At 38.9% G+C, this 25,688-nt stretch overlaps 1 protein-coding gene across 8 annotated transcripts in view; it reads left to right on the top strand.

The window, feature by feature from the left end:
• The window catches only part of PCGF5 (polycomb group ring finger 5), a 112,333-nt gene that overhangs the window by 35,878 nt on the left and 50,767 nt on the right, over window positions 1–25,688 (top strand). For 5 of the 8 annotated variants that reach the window (XM_045569287.1, XM_045569282.1, XM_045569286.1 and 2 more), the window contains one exon: window positions 19,038–19,332. In XM_045569287.1, coding sequence (XP_045425243.1) covers window positions 19,221–19,332 — 112 coding nt within the window. In that variant the 5' untranslated portion in view covers window positions 19,038–19,220. Of the gene's footprint in view, window positions 1–16,792; window positions 17,027–19,037; window positions 19,333–25,688 lie in introns of those variants that run through there. The other 3 variants (XM_045569283.1, XM_045569288.1, XM_045569290.1) reach the window with 3 other exon arrangements.

The raw sequence follows: 25,688 nt of genomic DNA, 5'->3' as shown, positions 1-25,688 counted from the left end.
GTTAAAAGAGAGTGGAAGGGAGAAAGGAGTTAGAATATGAGGGAAGGTATCACCTGAGGTGGAACTAGCAGAAACGGGGAGCCTGTGCAGAGCCTCACACACTTAGGGGAGCAAACTTTGCTGCATTTCCCCATGGTGGTCCCTTCATTGTGGGACTGTGTAGTTGGCTGTCTGGAGCAAACAGGATGTTGGGTAGCTGGAAAAGGTGGGAGGCAGCAATCAACTTAGCGTAAAGGATGAAGTCTCAGTAATGGTCTATGAGGGCCTGTGTGATCTCTGACCTCATCTCCTACACCTTCCTCCTCCTCTCTCTGCTCTAGCCTGAGCACCATCCTGCCTCCGTGCCTTTACACGTGCTGTGCCCTCTCCTGGTTTACTCTTCCCCCAGTTACCTGCACAGTTTAGTCCCTCACCCCAGTCAGGTTTTTGCTAAATGACACCTGACTAGTCTTTCTCTGACCTCCCTGTTTTAAATAGCACTGTCCCAAAGTCCCTCTTGGCTTTATTTTCCTTTATAGCACTTATTACTACCTGACCTTATTTATTTATTTATTGTCTATTTCCTTCTACGAGAATGTAAAGGTCCATGAAAGGAGGGACTATGTTTGCTTCACTGCTGTATTTCTTATGCTGAGAACACAGCTTGGCACATTATAGAAGAAATTAGGAAGTACATTTTCAATGAAGGGGCTTTTAGCCTAGAAAGTGCCTTTTCCTAAAAAAAAAAATCTTTTAAAGAGGGATTTGTTCAGCCTTCCATTTACTTATATTCAATTTCAAGATCACTTTGGTAAGGGAGTGTCTGTGTGTGTGTGTGTGTGTGTGTGTGTGCAGTTGGTGATAGTATTCTACTAGAAAGTTGTGGGATGGGACCATTTGTTGTTATATTGCTTTTTGATCTTTCACTTTTTTCTCCCCCTACTTCCAACTTTTTCAAAATCTACAGAAAGTTGCCAGAATATTTTGATGAAGATCCATATATCTCTCACTTAGATTTACCATTTGTTAACATTTTGCCACATTTGCTTTACCTGTGTCTACACGTTATTACAATTTCAATGAACCATTTGATGATAGTTGCAGATATGACCCTTTACCTCTAAATACTTCAGTTTGTATCACCTCAAAAAGGAGATACAAATTACTATATTCAGGAAAGACAGCATTGTTACAATAGTATTATCTAATATGCAGACCTGTCCCCATGATGTCTTTTATAACAATAACAACAGCAGTGAAATCCCAATTCAGTAAACAGTCCAGGATCACACATTTTAGTTAGCAGGTTTCTTTAATCTTTCTCAATTTTTCTTTGTCTTTCATGACATTAATATTTTTGAAAAGTATGGGCCATTTGTTTTGTAAAATGGCCCTCAATATGGGCTTATTTTATGTTTCCTTATGCTTAGAGGCAGGTTAGACATTTTTGACAGAAATATTGCATCGGTGATATTGTATCCTCCAAAGTGCATCATCTCAGCAAATACGTGATGTCAGATTGTCCCATTATTAGTGCCATTACATTTGATCACTTGGTTTAGGCATTGTCCACAGATTTCCCCACTGTAACAGTATAATACGTTTACCCCTTTGTAATTCATGTTTATAGTGTAAATTTTAACCAGTGTAACATTTCACAGTCTCGATGGAGAGATGCTATAAAACTGTGTAAATATACTGCTCCCCAACAGTTTTCACTTAAGTTTTAGGATCCCTGGATATTCTTGCCCCCGAATCAATTAATAACTTGGTTGCAAAATAGTGATTGTATAACTCTTTTAATTCCATACATAAGTTGGCATTTTTCTTGTAAAGAAGAGCTCCCCCTTTTCCCATTTGTGTATTTGCTTGTTTGTTATAAATATGGATTCATGGATTATTTTCTTTTAAGTTCACTGTGTTATAATCCATTATGTCATTCATTTTGATACTCAGATTGTCCTAGAATTGGCCTGACTATCTAATTGCACTGATCCCTGGCATCTGGGGAGAGAAATACCTAATCCCAGGAGTACAAAATATTTTTAGTCCATTCACAGTGTTTCTCAAATTTTAATTGCACATGAATCACCTGGGGGCCCAGATTTTGCATTCCTAACAAGCTCCCTGGTGATGTTGCTGATGCTGGTTTGTGGACCGGTGGAAGTAGCAAAGCTGTAGGAATCTGTAGGCTCGTCTGGAAGAGTTAAAACACATGTTGCTCTCCCCATATTACTGTGAAAAATTCATCTTATTAACATGGAACAGAAGGATCTTTTGGGGAATGTAGGAGCTCTGGGAGATGTAGGGGAGAGAAGAGGTGCACCCCCACCTATTTGAGTCCCAGAAATCATGATCATGAGGAACACTATATTACTCACACTCTCACTTATTCTGCATTTTTCTTGAAATCCTGACCTTTCAGGGAGCTGGCTTCAGCTCCCAGTTGCTGGGATCAGGGGAAATAGTGACAACCTCAGTGTTGGCTGTGTCCCTGCTGGCGTTTTCTGTTAGTCGGACTGAACTTTATTGATACCAAGGGAAGTCAGGCAGTTTGAGCTCTCCTCATCAAAAAGTAAATGTTCATTTTTCTTGCTCTGTGGGAGTGTGAGGTTTCTGCCATTGGCAGATTTCAGTAGCCTGGTCAGATAATTTCGTTTTTACCTTTAGAAGTCATTTCTAGACAGATGTTGGCACTCTGGCCATTTACAGTTTGTGACTATTCATAAAACTTCCAAATATACATGGTATTTGGTATTGCTTAGTAACCTTGTGTAATCTATTTACATTTTTTTCAGTATTCCTTATTTTTTCCTGACATAATTTCATTTACCCATCTACCATATTTCCCCTTGCTGCATTCCATTAAGACTTGATGGGATCTTCCTTATAGAAGAAGGGAACTTTACAAGCAAGGGACTCCCTCTGTGGAGGTCTTGGAGGATATGTAAGAAATCAGAGGACACCTGCTGATACAAGAGTAGAATCTAGTTTAGCAGCTGCTAATGGGCATTGGGGAATGAATGAATGTGGAACCAGTGTGCCCGTCAACTCAACAGAATTCAGAAGATTTCCAAAATCAGTATTTTTGTTGTTTATTTGTTTGTTTGTTTGTTTTAATCTCTCCTATTTGTGTCTTTTGCCTTTTCAGGCATTTAGGTAAATAGCGTACCATAGCATTAGACTTCTGTAAAGCTTGGGCAGTTTCTAATGTGTGAATGATTCGCAGCTTCGTATGCCCCACTGTTCTCTCTTAGCTCCCTCTTCTTCCTAGAGGGCTGGCCCCCCACCTCTCTGCTGAGGGATGTTAGACACCCTTTTTCTTTTGTTGCAAAGACTCCACCTGCTGCTTCTCTGCCAGAAAGTGTTATAGCTCTCGTGATCCTTCTCCTGGTCACAGCACTTACTTACAGGCTCATTGAACAATATGGAGGTAGTATGAATTTTATTCTTGTGTTACAGAAGGATGTTTAATATAGTCACATTATGAAAACATTATCTCTAAAAGCTCCTAGTAAGAAATCTCCTAGTAAGATAGACAAGTAGGTACCTTTTAAGTCTTCTTTTTTTAGAAGATTCCACCTGAAGATTTCTAATATCAAACTGTATAACTGGCTTAGCCTGGTGAGAGATCATTGAACCACAGAGGTTCAGTGGTTGCTATAGAAGCACAGGGCCAGCAGAACCTGTGGTCTGTGCAGGCCTTTACCACGATGTTTAAGGGGCTTGGTCATGGCTGGGTGCCAAGGCCCTGTGGAAAGCATAAAGGCTGTTTTAGTGCCTGTAGTGCTAGACACCTGGTACCGATTAGACCACACCTGCTTTCTGCTGTTTGGTCTCTCCTTTTCTCTCTCCTGTGAGCTACACTTTAAAAAAAAAAGAAAAAAAGAAAAAAATCACTGCAAAATCAGAAATGTTTCAGATTCTGGCCCAGATCTCTATGTATCTTTATAACCTCTCAAAAATGTGTATGAATTCTGGGGATAGTATTAAGTAGGAGAGCATGTTTCACCTATTCTCTCATTTAAATTTAGAAGACTAGCTCATTCCTCCTGACATTGAAAAATTCTCTGACAGGTGAGCTGCTTCCTCCAAAAAAATCCCACAAGGGCTATGACAACATCCTTCACAGTACCCCAAACAGTGTTTAGTATGCATTAGGTCTTAGGAAATACTTGCTAAATAAGTGGCCCAAACAAAAAAGAATGACGATGGAGTGCATTTTATTTTCAGTTCCCATCTTATCAGCTTATTCCAAGCATTATTTTGATTTCAGAAAACGTAAATCCATCGTTACATTTCCAGTGCTGTGTTTGAAAATCACTTGAATGTCGGTCCCTGCCTGTTCACACACACATATATGCATATACTGACTTGCTGTGTGCTAACACAGAAATACATGCTTAGTTTATGTGATTAGCCAGGGGGAATTGGTTATTAATGAATACTCTGAAAAGTTAGGTGTCGTCTTTAATTTTGTCCAGAAAGTCCTGGGGTGACTTATGAGAATGTTACTCCATGACAGTATGCGGTATTAATTTTGCTTATGATATTGCTGTAGAGGTTATTTTAAATTCAGCCAGCATTTATTGAGCGCCTGCTAGGTTCACAAACCTGTGCTGGGCCCTACTCGTCCCTGCCTTCAGGTTATTTACCATGGGACCTGATCCATGTGAACGTGAAACATCAGTACTGAGACAAAACTAGTTTAAGTATCAGGTTCATGGGTCTCCAGCAATTCTCAGAAGAGAGATTCTGATGTAGTGGAAAGGCTGGAAGAATGAACAGTTTGGAAAGATGTAGAATTGCAACTGAATGGTGAAGCGGAGAAGGAGGGGAGAGAATTCCGGTGAGTGGGGCTCAGTGTAAGCAAAGATAGGAGGTGGGCATTCACACTGTTTGACCGACAGTGAGAAGCTTGGTCTAGTTGTTGAAGTAGAGGTTTTATTTTGGAAAGAGTGGAAATAAGGTCATAAATCTTGTGCCAGGCCCCAGAGGTGTCACGCTGCTGCAGAGCAAAGTGGTCTGGAAGGAAATCTAGGATGATTCTAGACCTGCACCACCAGGTTCTACTCCTGCCTCCATCCATTGTGAGCTGTGTGATGCTGGCTATCTCACAAACTCTCTGTGCTGTGATTTTCTCATTTATAAGATGAGGGCAATGATTTTATATATCTCACAGGGGTGCTGTAAATAATAAAAGAAATGATAATTATATAAAATGCTTAGCAAAGTGCTGGGTACTTAGAAGAGCTCATTCCATTATTAGTTATTAGGCAGGAGAGAAGTAAAAAAAATCTGACTTTGATACACAAAATAGGTTGATCAAAGCTTTAGGAAGCTTTGTAGAATTGCTTTTCACCTTCATGGAGTCGAAGGCAGGATTTTAGAGGTGTCACCATGATTTCCAGACTGTGTTCAGGAAGGCACAGGAAGCTGTACGTAGTGACTTGTTGAGCAAGGCCATTCTGTTTTCACTATATCCCCATTTCACAGATTTGAGGAATGGTCATACTTGAAAGCCATTCAGAAATGATTTGGTCAGAGTAATTGAGAATGTCCCCTAATAGCCTCAGAGAACTCTTATGCTGGTAACTTAGAAGAAGTGAATAATTCGGTCAGAAGTAACTGGAAGTTGGTTTGCTTTTTTTCTTTTTCTTGGTTAATATTTTATATTATGTACACAGAGGCTACTGTGCTGACAGAGATGAAATAGAGAATTGAATCTGAATAAATATAAGTTGAAAATAACTATGAATATCCCTAGAAGTATTGTAATGCCCAACTTCGATAACTCATGCATGCTAATTCTGTTTGTTGTGTTCACACTTTGGGTGGACGAGAAAATGGAAGGCAGCTCTCTATAAAAACAGGAGTTCTGTTTTAGTATCCTTCCTTGAAGCTTTTCTTTCTTTAACCACAGGATTTTTTTTTTTTAGTTGAAAGTAAGTTTAATTCCATGTAGTAGGAAGTTTGAATTTTCACTAAGCTTTGATGTCTTCTGTCTTTGTAAAGATATAAATTGTACTTCAGTCCCATCTTTATGATAGAAACCATAGGAAAATTTTACAACATGTGTATTACGCTACATGAAGAAACAGCATCTTCAAAGGATATTATAAACCACTCATATTTTTGTTTATCACAATAACTTTTACTTCCTAAGTGCTGCTTGTCTTTATTTTAATTTTGAATATTATATTTTCAAATCTGGTATAAAGAGTTCTTACATGCAAGTTAAGTGTTTTCAAGGGTCAAGGCTTATAAATGCTAATAGTGTCTGGTGTAGCACTCCAAATATAATGCCATGCATTTATTGACATTAATAGTTGCTAATTAGCGTTGATGATATTTGTGTTTTGTAAAATATAAAAGAGATAAATCAGTTAAAATGTGACTATAAGGTTTGAAAAAATACATCTCTATTCTGTGGAATCTTTAAAATATACTGTGTATGTATATTTTATATATGTGTGTATGTATATGTATATATGTGTCAAGTAATCTCTAACTATTTGGCTATATGCAGCACAAGTTAGTATTATGCCAGATATTATAAGTATTAATCTATATAAGATTCCTTTGAACTGATCCAAAAGAGTGTCTAGAATTCAGTGTAGTATAAATAGATTTTAAAATAACCATATTCTGGTTTATACCTTGGGAATTGTATTACTATGAGTGGGGATTCACTGCTCCTTCCTATTTAGTTCAGTCAACCCCTCTCTGGATCCATTTTCTTCCTTTCCTTCCTCAGACTCAATGCAATCACTCAACTTTCTCCCTATTTTTACACTACTTTTTATCTGCATTTCTTTAGCCTCTTGGCCAGTTCATTCATCCGTTTGTCCTGTTTCTCTGCCAATGCAGTTTATGCAAATCAGTACTACTTCAAATATGCTATCCAATTCAAACTGGATTCTCAGTGCTGTGTTTTTGTTTTGTTTTAAATACTCCTGTATGTGCCTGGACAAATTCTCTCCTATTTCCCATAGCCATGATCCTGAATTTGATCAGTTTCCTTAAATTCTCTAACCCAGAGGTAGTTGGGTATTGTCCCTTCTTCTTCTGGTGGAAACACCCTGGAGGGAATTTCCCTGCCCCTACAAGGAGGAATTGTGGTGCTGCTGCTCCAGCCTCTGCCTGCTGTCACATGGCCATCTTCTCTTTGTGCATCTGTGTCTTCACATGCTATTCTCTGTCTCTCCTCCTCTTATAAGAATGCTAGTCTTATTGCATTAAGAGCCCGACTACTCCACTATGACCTCATCTTAACTTGATTACACCTTCAAAAAGACTCTATTTCTAAATACGTTCACATTCACAGGTACCAGAGGTTAGGACTTCAACATTTCTTTTTGGGGGACACAATGCAAGCCATCAAAGACATCTAGAATTAGTCTGTGTAATGCTTAACATGTGATATGTAACACTTAATGTGGCACATTAAAATAATGAAGTCAATGAACAAAGTACAGAAACATAAAACATTTACATTGTTGTAAGTATGTGTATTATAAACTTCAACTTTCAAAAGCTAAATTCTATTTTTTCAGTTTTCTTAATGGCTAGTTTATTGTTGGATGTGTCTAAAGTGGACTATCTTATTTGACATAAAGAATTCATACGCATACTCATGCCTGTGCTTGGAAGTTCAGTTTCTAATTACAGAAGGTCTTTCCTATTCTAGTAGAAATGATTGCTCCACTGAACACTTCAGACTTCATTGGTAAAAAGGATTAAGGAATAGTTAAGGAAATTCTATAAAGGAAGTGGCGATCTACTAATTTATAATCATCAAGTTCTATTTAATTTCCTCATTAGTACTTGAGATAAGCATCACCCTCACATGTTTAGGAAGTGAAGTGTCACTGTAAGTTGTTCAAATCAGGAACAACAGTTCTTGACAAAACTTACTCTTTAAAAGCATAAGCAAATACACATAATTGCTTATCTTCCTTGGATTTTTCTGCAGTTTTCTTGATTTAGCAAATTAAAATGGTAATATTCAAATGATCTGATATTGATATCAAAGCCTTGTAATTCAACAATATAGGTGGTGAATGGACCTCAGTCTTGGTAACTTGTATGAAAAGTACTTTGATACTCTTTTCCCCCGTTCACAGATTTTTCTTGATTTATAAATAATAGTCATCCAAAAAGCTAGAAATAGAGAGAATATTGTCATTACTTGTCAGCAGCTTAAATGCCCTTGTTTTAGCATCATAAAAATAAAAGGATATCTTCTCCTTAGGCTGTCGGGCCAGATCTAGTTCGCTCAGCTGCAGTATCCTTGTTTTCAGACATACCCTCTCTTGTTGCAGCTGCTGTCTTTGGAAGGAGATGGGATGGTGAAGTTTCACCATCCTGTCCTTCAGGGCCTCTTCTCAGACTACAATCCAGGCTGCTGACTCTGGCCGTGGTGAGGTTGGAGTTGACAGCACCCACCGGCGTGAGTTCCTGAGGTCAGGCCAGTATGCAGCACTCTGTAAGGATGGAAGCAGATAGCTTACTGCTTGAAGCCCTGTCTTCTCTTAGGTCAGCACCCTAGAATCCCAGGTAAAATGGGAAAACACTGTACTTTCTCTTTAAATGTCGCTAGAACTCTAGTGTCTTGAAGTCAGAGGTATAAAGTTAAGCCTGATCTTTGGCAAATAGAATGTTTTTGTTTAATATTCCCCTTCCCTTTTTGATAAACTTTCTCCACTGTGACATAGGAGAAAGATCAAATTATGACAGACCTTTACAAAGCGGAATAAAAGACAGTTTCTAACTCTCTGTGCTGTTTGATAGGTGAAGGAGGATGACACCATTTGGTGGTTAAACTACTGTATTCTACTCATTGCCTAAAAATTAGTAATCATAAAATTAAAAGATGTTGCATTAAAACTGTTCTGATTTGAAACTGTCATCAAGAGTTTATCAGAAGTTTAGAAGTTATCAATCCTGGGACACAGGAAACTTTTAAAATGCTATCATCTGTACATTTTCACAGAAGATATTCTCTAGATAACGAGTTAGCAAACCACATCCAAAGAGTCAACTCTGGCTTGCTGCCTGTTTTTTAAATAAAGTTTTGTTGGAACACAGCTACATCAATTTGTTTACATATTGTTTTTGGCACCTTTTGCCCTACTTGGGCAGAGTTAAGTAGTTGTGACAGAAACTATAATATATGGCCCTCAAAGCCTAAAATACTTACTTTCTGTTCCTTTACAGATATAATTTGCTGAGCCCTATTCAAGGCAGTGCTTCCAGGCTGCACAGCCATGTAATTGAAGATCTGGAAGCACCCTAGAGATTATGTATCCCAAATCTAAAGCAGTTTTATAGATGGGGAGATCAGGGATCATGAAGTGACTTGCCAAGTGTCTTACTCTTGGCTGGTGATTTTCTTTAACTTTTTTAAAAATGAAAGACTTTTTTCATTTACAGTGGAATGTAGTAACAAAATATAGATTTTGCAGTTCAGGGCATTTGCTTCCAATATTTAGGCACAAGGGGCAGGCAAATTAATATTCAGGAAGTCACTTTGTGGGCATCGGAATCAGAGCCAAAGATGGAGGAGAATAATATCAGTGCAGTAAACCACTTCAGGGTATCATCAGAGCACACTCTTCTGGTGACTAGTTCAACGTCGGCCAACTTCAATGTCTTCCTATCCCATAGAGTGTTGCCTATACACTGCCAAGATCTTGCTCTTTGTATTTCCCTTTTTTGTGCTCTTTGATTGTCATTCTTTTTCTATTTACATAAACTTTTTTTCAGACAGGATAGAATATAGCTGATTATGTTTTAGTTTACTAAATATGTCACATTTCAGTACTGCCTTCCTAAGACTAAACCCAGGTTACACAATTGGAGCTTTGAATGTTCGTAAAACTGTTTAGAGTTTTGTGTACATCCCATTTCTTGTTTTCACCTTGAGATGGTTAATTTAAGCCATAATTTTCACATTTTACTCATTTACCTCTTAAAGAGCAGCCTTATTTTCCAATTCTTGTAGGGGGAAGAGGGGCACCTGGCAGGAAAGTTAGTTGGCTAATTTTTGCCTCCGTGTACATTCTAAAAGCAAAGTGTATCAAGGCATTTGTTCTATTTGTCCTCAGGCCTTAACTTATGTCCTTGTGTTTCATTGTTTTATCCAAATGGCAGGGAACAGGAGAGATATGAAATTCTTAAAACGAATTCAGCAAGCCTTTGTTTGCTCACCATATATGTTAATTGTATCATTGCACCTCATAAAAATGCCTGTGTGATGTATATGTACTTTTATTATGGCCAGTGAAATGATAAGAAAACTGAGGCAGAGAATGGTGGTTTTCCCGAGGACATAAAGCCAACAGACATTGTGCCAGAATTTGAACATGGCATGGGCACTTTTGACTGCAAAGTCAGACTTCATTTCTTTGCTTGTTCATTTGTTTATTCATCCATCCATTCATCCATTCAACAAATATTTAATGAGAACCTGTTACGTTTTGGACTCGATTCTAGGGACACAACAGTGATGACAAAAACCTTTTCTTCATGGAGCTTATGCTCTGTTAACCACTCTTGTAGGCAGCCATCTTGTGTTCTCATCTGTTATCTGATCGAAGATGCTGTGATACTGGTGGGTTTTTTTTTCAGCTTCTCATCAGGAAGGTATCAAAGGTTTGATACCTGAAAGGACCTTTTCCGGTCATCTAACATAACCCCTTTCAATAGAAGAAACCATTCAAGACAGATACTGTTTCTTTCTTCTTGAACTATCAAGGACAAGTTATCACAGCTTCTGAGACTATTGTAAGGCATACCACCTCGAATGTCAAGAATTACGAATTTATAATATTACAGCTAATGTCTCCCTGCTTTAATTTAGAGCAGTTTTCTCTTCGGTTTTTTGCAAAGGTGAGCGAAGATTAATCAGAGTCCTTGTCATTAAGTGTTTGAGTGGTTGAAAACAGAATGAACAGACTGATTTACCTGTTATTTTCACACAGTTTTTTTGGATATTTTTGCTGTTGTTTTGGTCCAAGATGGAATTATGAAGTAGGAGGAGGGAGAAGGTTGTCCATCTTTGGTGCTTTACTGTCTCCTCAGCTGTACTTTCCTCCCTCCTGTTAGCTCCCCAGCTTCCCAGCCAGCAAAGTGTTGCTGTTAATACACTGCTTAATTAGTGTTAATTCATAACTAAAGACTCGTGTGCTTCCTTGACCTTTCTTTCTTCCTTTGGACTAAGGAGGTGGCTAATCCTGGCAGAGCTGGGAATTGATAGCTCAAGTGGGCTTAATTATGACCCCACCTGAGAATTTGTATTATAATGGTAAACATCTTGGGGAGTAAATAAAGTCTTAACATACCACTTTTACAATGTTGAACCAACCCGAATTATTGAAATTTTTGTTGGAACTAGTTTCCTGAGCACAACTTTGAATTATTTAGTGAAAGATTTAGGTTTCCCCATCTTGGTTTTAAAAATTGGGTGCGATAAATACTGAGTTCAGAGGAAAGAGTACTTTCTGACCATCAAAGTCTAACTTTATACTGTTCTAGGGTTCATTGCCCTGCCTGGAGTGTCTCATTCATTCTACAAATATTCTTTAACCAGATCTCAGTATCAGGACCTTTGCTGGGTGGGACAGCATTGCTAGGCGCTATTCAGCTGCTATTCAGATCCACAAAATGACACTCTTACCTTACATTTTTTTATAGTGCTTTACAGTTTATAATTTAGAAGACATTTCTTACCTATCATCTCATTTAATCTTCTACATGTTCATTGTGACAACACATAAATATGTAAAGAAAATCTTCCTTGTAGACCAGTGATTAAGATGATAATACTAATCTCGATTTTCATAGGAAGACAGTGAATCTGAAGGAAGTGAAATGACTTGTTCTGACTAAAAACCAGGTTATCTTGACTCTGGGTCCAGTTTCCTTTCTTCTAAACCACAGCTACCTGTAAAATCTTAACTTTTCCTTCAATTCTTATGCCTGATCTCCTCTGGCATTTGATCATAGCATTTGATTGTTTATACCACGAAAGCTTCAATACTTTCTCATTTAGAATAACCTATATTCAGATGTGATGGCACAGTCTTAGTTTCTGCATTTAAGTAATTTGTCCATTTATGGTCCTTAGGAATTTTTAATCTGACCTCCCCAAATAACAGTTGTGGTTTGGAAAGATTGTTTAAAGTATCATAACCCCCCTGATGATTGGAATAAATCCAGTTTTTCCTTATAGTTTGTACCTATTTTGGTTTACTCTCTGTTCTTCCGTAACGACTGAAACTTGCTCCAGCCAACTGTTGACATCATGGTAAAGAAAACATAGCTAGTTTTTTCTGCCTCCCAAAGGAGAAAAAAAAAATTGTTGGTCATTCTCTTTAACATAATGTATTTAAAGCACTTTAAAATATTTATCTAGCTTCACAGTATCTTGCCCCTATACTTAATGCTATATCTCTGCACTCATATTGACTTAATTTCTCTTTTTTTCTGTACTCATATTGACTTAATTTCTCTTTAAATTTCTCCATTTATCATTCATTCCCATAGCTTTTGGGATTGTGCCTTGTTGTCTTTGTAACTGGCAGAGTAGGCATGTAGGACTAATTTCTTGACCACCCATAGCTGCTCCTTCTTTCAGCTGGAGCTTTTGTCACTTGATTATGTTCCATTTAACACTTTATTAATACATTTTGATATATTGTTCCATAATTGTTTCTTGTGGATAAGTCTCTACTCCCCAGTGTGATTTTAATTAACAGTTTTAGAAGGCAGGGATTATGCTTTAACACGTCCTTTGTAAAGATACCTCCAAGAAGAATCCCAAGAAAGAATACATAGGATCTGTCTTGAGTATGTGCAGTTATTCAGTTTATCAGTAAATATTTATTTGAATGCTTACTGTTTCCCATTCACTCTGCCAGGGATGCACAATCAAGCAGTGAATACACTGGGTTTACACTCTACTAGGAGGCTCAGATTAGTAAACCAGATAATCCAAGACAGTGTGATATGTGATTTGAGAGGATGAGTTGTTATGTATGTATATGGTCTGTGTATATAGAGGAGGCTCCTCAGCAGCTTTGACGTGTCTGGGAGGGTGGCCTTTGAAATCACCTGATATCTGAAGGATAAATAAGGTTGGCCAGATTTAGCAGGGATAGGGAAGGGTGAGGGAGGGGATTAGGACAGGGTTCTCATTTGGAAGAACAACCATCTAGCTAGCTAGAGAGTAAAGAGGTTCATTATTGCTGGAGCATAGAGTTCAAGTGAGGGGCTGTAAAAGTGACAGGCATTTGGATGGCCTTGATGTTTAGGCTTTATCTTGAATGTGAGGGTTTTTAAAGCTGGGAAACAGCGTGATCAGATTTGTAGTTAGAAACAATCCTCTGGCTGTGCTATGGAGGATGGTTTGGCAGAGAAGAGCTATAGGGAGACTAAAGAGTTTACTGAGTAATGGAGGATAATGATGATAGTGATCTGAATAGAGTACGTTAAATAGATGGATTTAGGAGACATTTAGCAGAGAGAGTCCTCCAGTATTATTGGATTGTGGGGGAAAGGTGCTGTAAGAGAGGAAGAGACATGGTCAAGAGTGATTGGAAGTCCTTCAGTTCTCTGTTCCCCGCCCTTTCCTCCATCATTAATTTTAGGCAGCCATAGATTTTGAGCTACAATATCAATAGTCATACAATAAATACATTTGGACCCAATAGGACACTTACGTTAAATTTTAATATTTTCTGTAATCTCTAGAGGAAGACTTTTAGATTGCAGAGGGTAGTTTATATAGTTTATATGTTAAAGATACTCTGTTAAAAGATTTAACAGCATATTTAAGTATATAATTTATAATAATGAAAATTCATCTTATTTAGTATTTCAGGAGAATGTAAATATATAATTCTATTTTTCAGATAAGTCATGCTATTAAAAATAAGTTAAGTATTGATGAATTTATTAGACAAGAAAGGAACGTGAACTTTTCAGTATAGAAAGAACTACCCACCCATTGCCAAGCCTTAAATGAAATTAAAATCTAGATTAAAAATATAAGGTAATGAAAATATTTGTTAGATACACAGATAGCTCCAAGTGGTTCCAAGGGTTATTAAGAGGCATTTGTGGCTCCCTGGAAGAGCCTGGGTCAATAATCAAGTGAAACAGTAATCACTTTGGGATTATGCTGCTTTGATAGGAAACCACCAGTGGCCAGTTCACTCCCAAGTGCCATCCAGGCAGTTATTTCCCTACCTGCCTTCATTCTTCCCTCCCTTTCTTCCTTTTTTTTTTTTTTTTAAGTTAATCCGTTTCTTACCAGACCTCTTTTAGATTCTTGGGCTTGAGAAGTTCTCTCAAGAGGTGTAAAAAAAAAAAAAAATGTACTGGTACCTTTCTTTTAGTTTTGGTGCTACCAGTATCAGCTCTGTGATTATGCATTTGCCACTTCCAAGGAGCTTGATTTCTACACCTGTAAAATGAGAAAGCTGAAGTAGATTATTGATAAGGGGACAGCCTTTTCTTTTTCCTGATCCTGTATATCCAGTTGCTTCCGGGCCTTTGTTTGAGGGTCCCACTGGTACTTGAGATTGTTATCAGAGCCACCCCTTCAGATGGTAGCTTCCTTGGTTTGTTCCTTGCCCCCTCTGGGATAACCAAGTGAATAAAGGGTATGTAACTAGAAAGCAGCCCCAGGGGAGAAGGAGAGGCAACACTGTAGCTGAAAGTCCCATGTTTAAATACTTAGAATCTACACATAGCTCATGAAAGTTGTCCTTTTGTAACATTCCCTCTTGCCATTACTTTTGTTATTTTTTTTTTAACCAGACAAGTGTTCGAGCTTTTTATTTGTTTTGCTTTTGTGTGTGTGTGCAGTTTTTTAATTGGGGTGGGAGAGGTGGGTGGTTGATGAAGAGGGCAGAGGAGAAACCACAGAAGGTTCTATTATAAACTGTGCTGCTTTTGGGGTCATAAAGCACAGATTTCCTTACAAAGCTTGTAATTCTCCCCCATCCTAAATTCATTATGGCAACCCCACTTACACATCCATCTTCAGGTACTGCTATCTAGGGGATTGTGACCCTTTCCTTCATTGCTAATCTAGGTCCTCCTGATACCCACCATAAAGCTCATTTCCTTCAGAAATGCTGATTAACCTCACTTACTGTTGTTCACCAATCATATTTAAGCCCCTTAGACTTTATTAAGTGTTATTCTTTACAAACATATTTAAAATAGGTTTAGATACAAAATAGGAAAATACCAAGTCATTTTGCATATGTTGTAATATATACAAGTAATATCTTACATTGCATATTTTAAATACACTAGAAATAGGATGACTTTTCACATATTGATCTGTTTAGTCTCTGAGATGAAAGATATGAGGGGTAATTCTGACATAAAGTCATTTTACCTGACTTGTTTTCTGCATTCATTGTGATTGCTGTGACTTATTGAAGTTGATCTCGAAATTGGCATGTATGGTTTTGCAAAATGGTTCTTAAAAGGGATGTAAAAATGTGGTCATTTAAAGCTGTTTCAAAAAATGTATTGCTCTTGCTGTGATACTGAAAACAGCATTTTTAAAACTTAATGTCTACATAAGTTTGATCATAAAATGGATAGTTTCAAAAGCTGCCTTGGTGTATATCTTGATGCATTTAATTTTTTTCATTATATAAGTAGATTTGGGGCATCTTAAATTTGAAATGAATCTTTGAACACCTGTATGGCTTGTGGACCAGTGGTTGTTGGGTTCATTTGTTTGCCGCTAGTGTCATCTGCACAATCTATCATTCTAGTAAGAAGATGACTCCTGTCAGTTGGAAATAAACTTTGCACTGACAATTATCCCTCGCCCCCATTATTGTCATTTCTGTAGCCATCACTGCTCTGGTTCCTACAAAAGCGAAGATTATGTAATTGCAACATCTTTTCCTCTTTCTGATACAAAAGACTGGAAGTTGCCCTTTGCTGACTTCCTTTGGGATGTTCGTTTTAACTTTTGTTTCACTAATGAAGCTGATTTGCATGCTATCCTAGGATTACTGGATTGCAATCTTCTAGGGGAGCAAAGGCCTAGGTCTAATTTATATTTAGCAAAATTGTGGTTGTAGTAGAAATTTGTAGAAGAGTCTGTGCAATGCAGTAGAATAGGATTAAATTGCTTTGAGGAGTCCTTTGATGCACGCTTTTGAATGAATGAATATTTTTGCAAGGAATGGTCCCTTGTAAATCTGAAAGTCCGCTAGAAAGAGTACTGGGGGGGGGTGTTTTGAACTTGCAAACGGGAATAATTCTTTACCACTAACCCTCCCTCCCAACTCCACCCTCCACTCCATTCTCATTTGCTTATAATTGCCAACGATCATGATCTCGAGACCCACGCTACAGTAACAAGTTCGTTAGTGGTTTTTAAGTAAGATGCAAATCAAGGGCGGACTGCGTCTTCACTTTGGCTCAGGTGGGACTGACTTGGGGAAGAGGCAGAGGAGGAGACAGTATAAGCAGGATGACTCAGTCTCAACACTGACCGTTGCTTTTAAACCGGCCAGGGAAAATGTACTCGTCATTGTCATGATGAAAACAACTGGGGGGTGGGGGGACGATGAGGTTAAGAGTCGAGATAAAATTTGGCCAAAGCTACGGATAGCACAGGAACCGCAGCGGCAGAGCAGGCGGGGCGGCCGCTGCACCTGCACGGAGCACGGGCAGGCGGGCGGGCGTGGCCCGCGGGCGTGGCGGCGGTGGGCGTGGCCCGGCGGCAGTGGGCGTGGCCCGGCGGCGGCGCGGGCGGCGCCGGCGGTTTGAAGGGGGTGGAGTTGCCCTTGGAGGCGGCACCGGGCCTTGGCCCCGAGGCCCGCCGCGCCCTATCGGGCCCGAGCCGAGTGGCCCCGCGGAGCCGGCGCGCTCCCGCCTGCAGGGGGAGGGCGGACGGGGCGCGGGGACCGGCCAGGCCGCGGCGGGCGCTGTTTCTCTTTCACTTTCCTTTGCTCTGAGGCTGGCGCACTGGCGGGCGAGGAGCGGCGTCCGTGGCGGCCGCTGGGTAGGTACCGGGTGGGCTCGCGAGGGCCCGGACCCCGCCGCTCCGGCTCCCAGCCCGAGTTGGCGCCCCAGGCGGGAGAGGCAGCTCCAGACACCTGCCGCGGCGGCCCCGCCTGGAGCGCGGAGAGCCTTCAGGGGCGGGGGCGGCCGGCCGGGGGCGCGGGACCTCCGAGCCGAGCCCTCACTCGCGGGCGGGGAGCGCGGCGGGCCGCCGGCGCCGGCCCCGAGAGAGGCGGCTCGTCCGCCCCGCGCAGCCCCGGCCCGGTCGGGCCCGAGCGGCGCGTCGGCGGGGCCTGGGCCCGCGCACCTGCCGGACGGGCACTGGAACCGCACGGGCTGAGCCTCCGGGCCCCGCGGGCGGACGCAGAAAGTTCCCCGCCCCGTCACGGCAACTTCTCGCTTCCTTTGACTGTCTTGGTGACAGGGCTCAGTGCCTTTTGATCTTAACACCATCGCAAGTCGGGACCGTGCATTTTCTCTTTCAGAGGACTTTCTCTCACTTTGGAGCTTCATGGCAAACCTGTGGGAAAGGCAGGGCAGTAATATACCAAGTGTGAAGAGGAGGAAGCCGAGACCCAGGCACGGATAGTAAATGCTTTGCTGAAGGTCATGCAAGGCTAAGGGCCAGAACCCTGATCCCCCTGTTAATTATGTTTTCTTTCTGTTACACCCTCAAACACGATTTCCCAAAAGGATAGGGTGATTACACCCAGAATTTATTCCTTGCACGTTCGCAGTGGGTATGTGTTGATGGAATGATGCCTTTTACTTTTACAGTTGCTTTATGCTTGCCTATGAGTTAACAGCTAAAATGGGGGGGAAGTTCCTGTTTATAGAACAAACTTAGGGAAATCAATACCTTCTTTCATGTTGCGTTTTCTGAGAGGACACATTCACTGTAAGAAACTCTTAAAACTTTTTTTTCAAGTAATCTTATATGCAAGTCGACTATGCAAAACGTAGAAAAATTAATGACATTCAATTGTTGCTGTATACTAGCCTTATGTATATTGTCTCATTTAATCCTTACCATTCGAGGAGGCTGGCATTCTTATTTTCATTTTATGATTTCAAAACCTGAGACGTAGGAAGGTAACATTGCCCAGGTTATATATCTACTATAATAAATGTAACCGGTTTCTGATGAGGATTTTCATTCTAATAGAGGAGATAATGAATGTGACTGTAAATAAAGATAAAAGGAAAATGTAATAGGACAGAACTAGTGGTTAAAAACTAGGGAAAGATTGCACTGAAGTTAGCATTGAGGAAGGGTTTGAGTAGATAGATAGAATGCAGACAGAGAGGAAGGGCTTGTTGGATATAGGGCATAGAAGCAGTAGAGTGGGAGAAGAGTGATCTCTTCAGTTTGTCTGAAGAAAGGTGTCGAAGGGTCTGTATGTTAAGGTCAACCTGTGGAGGGACATACGAGACAAACAAAAACTTAAACATTTTTTCGTTTGTAAAGAGGAGACACATTCTTTGAGACGATGACACAAATGTGATAGAATAAAATACACCTGGTAGCAGAAGAGAAAATGGACTGCAGGTGGAGAGGTAATATACAAGTAGAGTGGCTGTGTGTAGAATGGAAAAGGACATGACTTGATTTGACTACTAACTGGATGTAAGGTGCAACATGGAAACAACATTTTGATAGGGAGGAAAATAACTTCAGTTTTTAATCTTCTAACTTGTATTGGCAGGGATTCCTAATAGAGGAGTCAAGCAGATAGTTAAAATGCATTACTGAAGAGGTAAAGCTATCAAACTGGAGTTAATAGCTTTGAATGTCATTAGTATAGAGGTGATAGTTGAAGCTCCAGGATTAGGAGAATTTGTCATTATTCTGAATTATAGCAGATTTACAAGTTAATGGTGCAGTGAAGGATATGTTCTAGTCATCTATTCACCCAATTTGGAACATGTAACACTTACTGTTAATAGAATATTAATACAGTATGAGGAATTTGACAACTTTTTCTCTGGTCTTTTCAAAATTTTGGAAACAGATATGGGAAAGCAGAACCACCAAAAGGAGTGATGATCAGCGAGCTCATGATAAATCTGGATGTTAGTTCTCATGCCTCAGGACATCCTCTTAGGAACACCACACCAGCTCCTGGGATCAGACTTGCATCTACTTAGTACCCTTCTTTGCCTGAACTACTAAAGCCAATCTTAGCTAACCACGAATGGCTACCCAAAGGAAACACTTGGTGAAAGATTTCAATCCTTACATTACCTGCTATATCTGTAAAGGGTATCTGATCAAGCCAACGACAGTGACGGAATGCCTCCATACCTGTAAGTATTCTTTTGGGTTATCTACCCATCAAAAGTTACATGTTCGTTTGTTCTTTTAAAGCTGCCATGTTTTGTTTCTGTTTAGCTAACTTAAAAAATGAATATTCTAAGAATTAACTTTGAATTAATTTTCAGAATACTTGTTGGGATACCAGTGGCATGAAATTTTTCTTTTGTTATTCGAATCTCAGTAGTTGACTTTTACTGGATCATAAAATGTTCTAAAAATCATAAGCATGTTATTGATTATAGTTTTTGATAAAGTGAACTATTTCAGGTTTTTTATTTTAAAAAATTGTACTTAAGGAATTAATCTGCTCAGTGGTTTTGTTAGAATATGAGTACTCTAATTCACTGATTCTCAAAATGTGATTTCTAGGCCAGCAGCATCAGCATCACCTGGAAAGTTGTTAGAAATGCCGATTATCAGGCCCCACCCTAGGCTTAATGAATCAGAAACTCTGGGAGTGGGCCCAGCAATCTGTGTTTGAACAAGCCCTCTAGGTAGTTCTGAAGTATGCTCTCAAGTTTGAGAATCATTGTTCTAATATTATATGCATGGAACTCCTAACAAGTTTCATTCTCACCTGTCTCTTTGGAAAAGGAAGAGACATTTTTATAGCCGTTTATGCCAGTATTACACATACTTTTTGTGTTTCTGCCAGTATGATTTCATTTTTTATTTCAATGAAAGCAATTCCAGTAAATTCTAGTTTAATGCCTATTATGTGCACCAAAGTAGATACTTTATATAGTTGATTTCATTTTAGCTTTACAATAACTTTGGAGCAGTTTGAAGAGTGAATGTAGGGGGAAAGAGAGTATAGAGATTATCTTCATTTTATGGGTGTGGCTAAGAGTTAAATAACTTGCCCAGTCTCTCAGCTAATGAGTGATGGGCATGTATTCAACTTAAAAGACCATGCTCTCTCTAATATAACATGATACCTTTTTTTTTTTTTTGGTAAACCTTCCTTTTCAGCTATTCTCACTCTGCTGAACTGCCATAATATTCTAGCAGTAGTTTTAAACGGGTGCAAAATGAAATCACCTGGAAATGGTTAACGTGGCAAATTTTGTTACATTTATCTTACCACAATAAAAACAAATAGAATCACCTGGGAAGCTATTAAGCATGCACATGCTTAGGAAGCTACCTAGAGAGAGATGGTGGGTCTTGTGGTATGGTCTGGGCATATGGATTTTGGAAAAGCTCCCCAAGTGGTGCTGGTGTATACTCCTTTGGGATTCAGTTAGCAATTAACTATGAACTATCTTGCATTATTAATTTGCTGTTGCCCTGTATCATTATTTAACTTAAACAGTTAATAATTAACTATCATTGAACAGATGTTTGTTGAGTACTTACTATGTATCAGGCCCTGTTCCGGAGCATAGAGAATACAGCAGGGCACAAGATAATCAAACATCTCTGCTCAAGAAGTAGGGCATTACATTTTAGTAGGGAAAACTAATAAATATACGCCATGTTGGTGATAAATGCTATGAAGAGAAACAAAGCAAGATTGTAGATGGGAGAGATGGCGTTATTTTATATAGAGTGAAAGGGTCAGCTTTGATGACATTTGAATAGAAACCTGTAGGGACTGAACTCTGGATATATGGGAAGAGCAGTCTGTGTAGAGGGAAAAGCAAGTACAGAGGCCTTGAGGTGGGAGTATATTTGGCAGGTTCAGGAAACAGCAAATCAGTTAGAAGCCTATCACTGTAGGTCAGCTTAAAGATTATAGGGCCTTCAGCCAAAGTAATAAGATGTGAGATGGGCCGGGTGCAGTGGCTCACTCCTGTAGTCCTAGCACTCTGGGAGGCTGAGACCAGAGGATCACTTGAAGACAGGAGAATCACTTAAGCTCAGGAGTTCGAGACCAGCCTAAGCAACAGCGAGACCCTGTCTCTACTAAAAGTAGAAAAAATTAGCTGGGCGTGGTGGTGCATGCCTATAGTCCCAGCTACTTGGGAGGCTGAGGCAGGAGGATTGCTTGAACCCAGGAGTTTGAGGTCGATGTGAGCTAGACTGATGCCAAGGCACTCTAGCCTGGGTGACAGAGCAAGACTCTCTCTCAAAAAAAAAAAAGAGTTAAGTAAAGAATCAGTAAATGTTTTCTTATGAAAACTCATAAGAAAATGTAAATATTTTGGCCTTACTATTCAAGTGTGAAATATATAAATGAAACTTTAGTATTGGTGAGCAAAACCAGACATGGAATCCGCCTTTCTGGACCATCTGGTCAAGTGAAGAAAGGGTAACCAAATTAAGAAATGTACAAAATAAATTCAAATACTGAGAACTGCAATGAAGATATGACACAGGATAATATAATAGTAGATGTGTGTCAGGATATTGGACCAGAATGAAATGCAAAAGAAAGAACTGGAGTGTTTTTGTGAGATTCCTAAAGCTGCAGGTACTAGGCCTTCTCAGATAGGGACAGTAGCCCTTGGTCCTGGCTTCAGTAGAGGTGCTGAGGGCTGCATCTGGGTAGGAGGTGGGGATCATTAGTGGCTCTACTGCTTTAATATGGATAAATGAAGTTATTTTAGTCTTTTTGCAAATTACTATGCACATGCATTTCTATTTTTCTCTTTCCTCCTCAAACCAGATAGGTTGCTGGTCCTCTATTTTCCCACAGAGAAATTCTGGAGCCAGCACTGCTTGGCTGCCCTGTGGATGTAGAAGGAAGGTCCCAAAGGGTGAGCCTGTCAAAAGGAAGGGGGAAGCAGAGACGGTGGAACAGGCTGTGTCCCAGGCTCCTGGCAAGGAGATGCAACAGAAAGGGATCATAAAAGCCATATCTTTAACTAGACTCGTATTTCACCTACTAATACCACTTCCCTTCAGTAGGCCAAGGACAGTTTGATAAGTAGATAAAATTTTAAAATGAGTTAAGGTTTTCAAACACAAATGAGTTTTAGCTTTAAATGATCACTTAATGCTAGATGAACTAAATCCACATTAACCATAGTTAACATATCTGTGAGATAATTTTAATAACCTAACAAACCTAAGGAAATAAGTGTGTTCACACAAATAATTATTGAATTATTTAAACTAAATAATTACATGTCAGGTACTTTGTTAGCCGCTGGGGTAGAGAGATAAATAAACTGAATTTGGAATTTATAATCTATCAGGCAAACTTCTTATAAGCCATAAGAAATTTTAACACATGTATTTGGATGTATCTTTTTCTTTCCTCATCTACTCTGAGACTATGCTGATATCTCTCAGATTTTTATTTCTGGCTTAAACCTTTTTTCTCAGCTATAGAATCCTACTGAATGTCCACTTGAATGTCCTGAGCCACCTGGAACTCAGTGTATCTAAACATTAATGAATGGGATGACAACACTCAGTTGTCCAAGCAAGAAATATGCTCCATGCTTGACTCTTTTTGCCCTCATTAACCAAACTGTGACAAAGTCCTATCTGGTCTCTCTCTTTAATATTTCTCAAATCTATCCCTTCAATTCCCTCCTTCTGTTACTGTTCTCATTCCAGCCGTCATTACTTCTCACCAACTCCAGTGCAGCCTAGTCTTAACCCGTGTCAGTGACAGTAATTAAAAACAGCTAACTGTCTTTAAATCATTGTCACTTTTTAGCCTACTCCAGAATTTCCTAAAGGTACCCTATTGCCCTTAGAATAAATTAAAGCTACTTAACTGTGACTGATTTCTCCCTTAATCTTCTCCTCCACCATCTGACACACATATATGTGGATACTTGGTTCAGTTATTTGCTTGGAATGAATGTTTCCTCTATGCCCAGCTAGCAGTTACCCATCCTTTAAAACTCATCCCCTCTAAGATGTGCCACCCACCTGCTACCACATACGGATTTGAGTTGAGTGTCTCCTTAATATCTGATATTTGAGTGCTCAATAAAAGCTTAAATGAATAAATGTATGGCTAACATGTTAATTATAGTATATTTTTCCTTTCAAAGATTAAAATGTGGTGATGGGTAACTTGAAAGGCATGTAGGCAATATTGGTTAGGATTATGAATTTCAAAAAACTGTCTTCTAGAATCTGGAAGAATCTTGTGGGTCTTAGGTAGGGAGAGGAAGAGACTGGATTGGGGGCTAGAAATTGATGGCCCTAGACTAAGTGATGCTCTATCATTTTGCACCAGGGTCCTGAGAAACTTTTTGAAGCTGCTTAGAGTGTATTTTCTGGTAGTTGCATAGGTTGATTCTTAGCAAAAAAGGTTGTTTATAGACATGGAAATTTGTGGTACAGGAAAGGAAAGCTTTCTTCTCTTTCAGAGATGATGGCAGTAATCCTTTACCTAAGAATGAATTCTTTGCAAAAATACATTGTTGTACTAATTTTTTAACTTATACAAAGAAGTGTTAATTGATAAATATAGTTGATGTAACAAGAGACTTGGTGATTTTATGTGGTAATATGTAAGAATGAAGCAATAACTTAATCATAAAATGGCAAAATTTAAGTATTCCCAACCATTTAATGTTTTTGAACAAGTATCATAAATACACAAATGCTTAAGGTATAGAAGACTCATACTTTGATATTCAATATTTAAAAGTCTTACGCTGCATACACATGCTTCTCAAAGTGCAGTCTCTGGACTGGCTGCATCTACCAGCAGCATCACCTGGGAGCTTATTAGAAGTGCAAATTCTTGGGCTTCAGTGTAGTCCTACGGAATCAGAATCTCTGGGGAGAAAGCCAGAAACTTGTAATAACAAGCCCTTCAGGTGATTCTGTGGTACACTAAAGTTTGAGAAGAACTGCTCTGGACCAGACATTTATAATATTAGCATCTCTTAAACTAGGAAGCTTGTACTTTTAATCATATAATAATTAAAATAAATGCTAATGAACTATCAAAATAATAGCTGTTTATTGAATGTTTATCATATGGAAGGTTATGAGCTTTACATTTATAATTTAACTAAGATCCCTTCGAGTTAGGTGATATTATTTAATCAAGTGTTTAATAGCACTGACATGTGCCAGTCATCATTCTAGTCACTGGCAACACAGCAATAAACATGACAGGCGTAGTCTGTGCCCTGCTAGAACTTATGTTCTAATACGAGAGACAGATAATAAACAAGTAAAGAATGTAATTTCAGGTGCTGTATATAACAAATGCTATGAGGAAAAATAAAAGAGAAAGGTCTTTCTTGGGAGTTGCCATTAGAGCAGAAACTAAAATAATAGGAAGGAACAAGCTATGAAAAGGTTTAAGGGCAATAGCATTTCAGATATTTAGTCCAAGTTTTTTCACAAAGACAAGACTGAAAAAGGTTAAGTAACACAGCCAATAAATGCTAGATCTGGTTCTCAGTCCTGGATATCTGACTCAGGCACATCTGCATAATACATTATAACATTTTTCTAATTTTATTTTTTCTTCTTCCTACTTAGCTTTATTTTCCAAAATTTCTTCAACCAACATGTTAATTTTAAAGATACATAAAATCTTTTCTGTGTTTTCTTGACTGTATAACTTATGTACCCAGTCAGGATCTGAATTTATTATTAACTCTGAATGAAGAAATAAAGATATAAATTGAACTTCCCAATAACGTACTCTTTATAAAATTTGTTTAGAGTAAAAACTGTTTTTAGAATAAAAATCAAAGGCTTAAATAGAAATTATATTTATAGTTTCAGTAAGTGCAAATATGTTTTAGGTTGTACTAGAGATGAGGTCATTGGTATACTGATGTTACATGTTTCAAACAGTATTTCGGCAGAGAGTAGTCATTTATGAAAGTGATTATGGTGATATTTTGATGACTTTTTCATATAAGAATGATAGGTATTAAACAATCTGGATATCTATTAGCATTAATGTTAAAAAATTATATTAGATGTATGGTTTTTTAGCTTTTGAAACTATACATTAGGTAGCAAGGAATGTTTAAACAGTTGAGCAAAGCATCATAGGGAACATTAAAGGACAAAACTTAGGAGATAACAGAAGTTTAATGAAATCTTCTATATTGACTTCTGAGAATAAATTATATCTAGGTCGAAATGAATTGGAACTAATATCAATGTTGGATTGAGCAAAAGTATGTAACCTAAAATACAAAAGTATTCAGGGCTAGAAGTCATGGTCAGCATACAGGTATGTTTAAGAGTAGCACAAAGGTTCAATGTAAGTGTTATAAACAAGTATAGTCTAACTTTGTAGAAAAGACAAAAGGTGATTTTCATTTGGCTACTTGGAAGACTTTCCGCAACTACTGATTTTTTATACATACTAGTTTTTATCAGACTGTTACATCGTATCAAAACTTTTAAAACCAGGCCAGGCGCGGTGGCTCACGCCTGTAATCCTACCACTCTGGGAGGC

The sequence above is a fragment of the Lemur catta genome, chromosome 14 (genome assembly GCF_020740605.2).
Source record: "Lemur catta isolate mLemCat1 chromosome 14, mLemCat1.pri, whole genome shotgun sequence".
Taxonomy (NCBI): Eukaryota; Metazoa; Chordata; class Mammalia; order Primates; family Lemuridae; genus Lemur; species Lemur catta.
The sequence above is the reverse complement of the archived record's forward strand: the minus strand, read 5'-3'. Positions and strand labels throughout refer to the sequence as shown.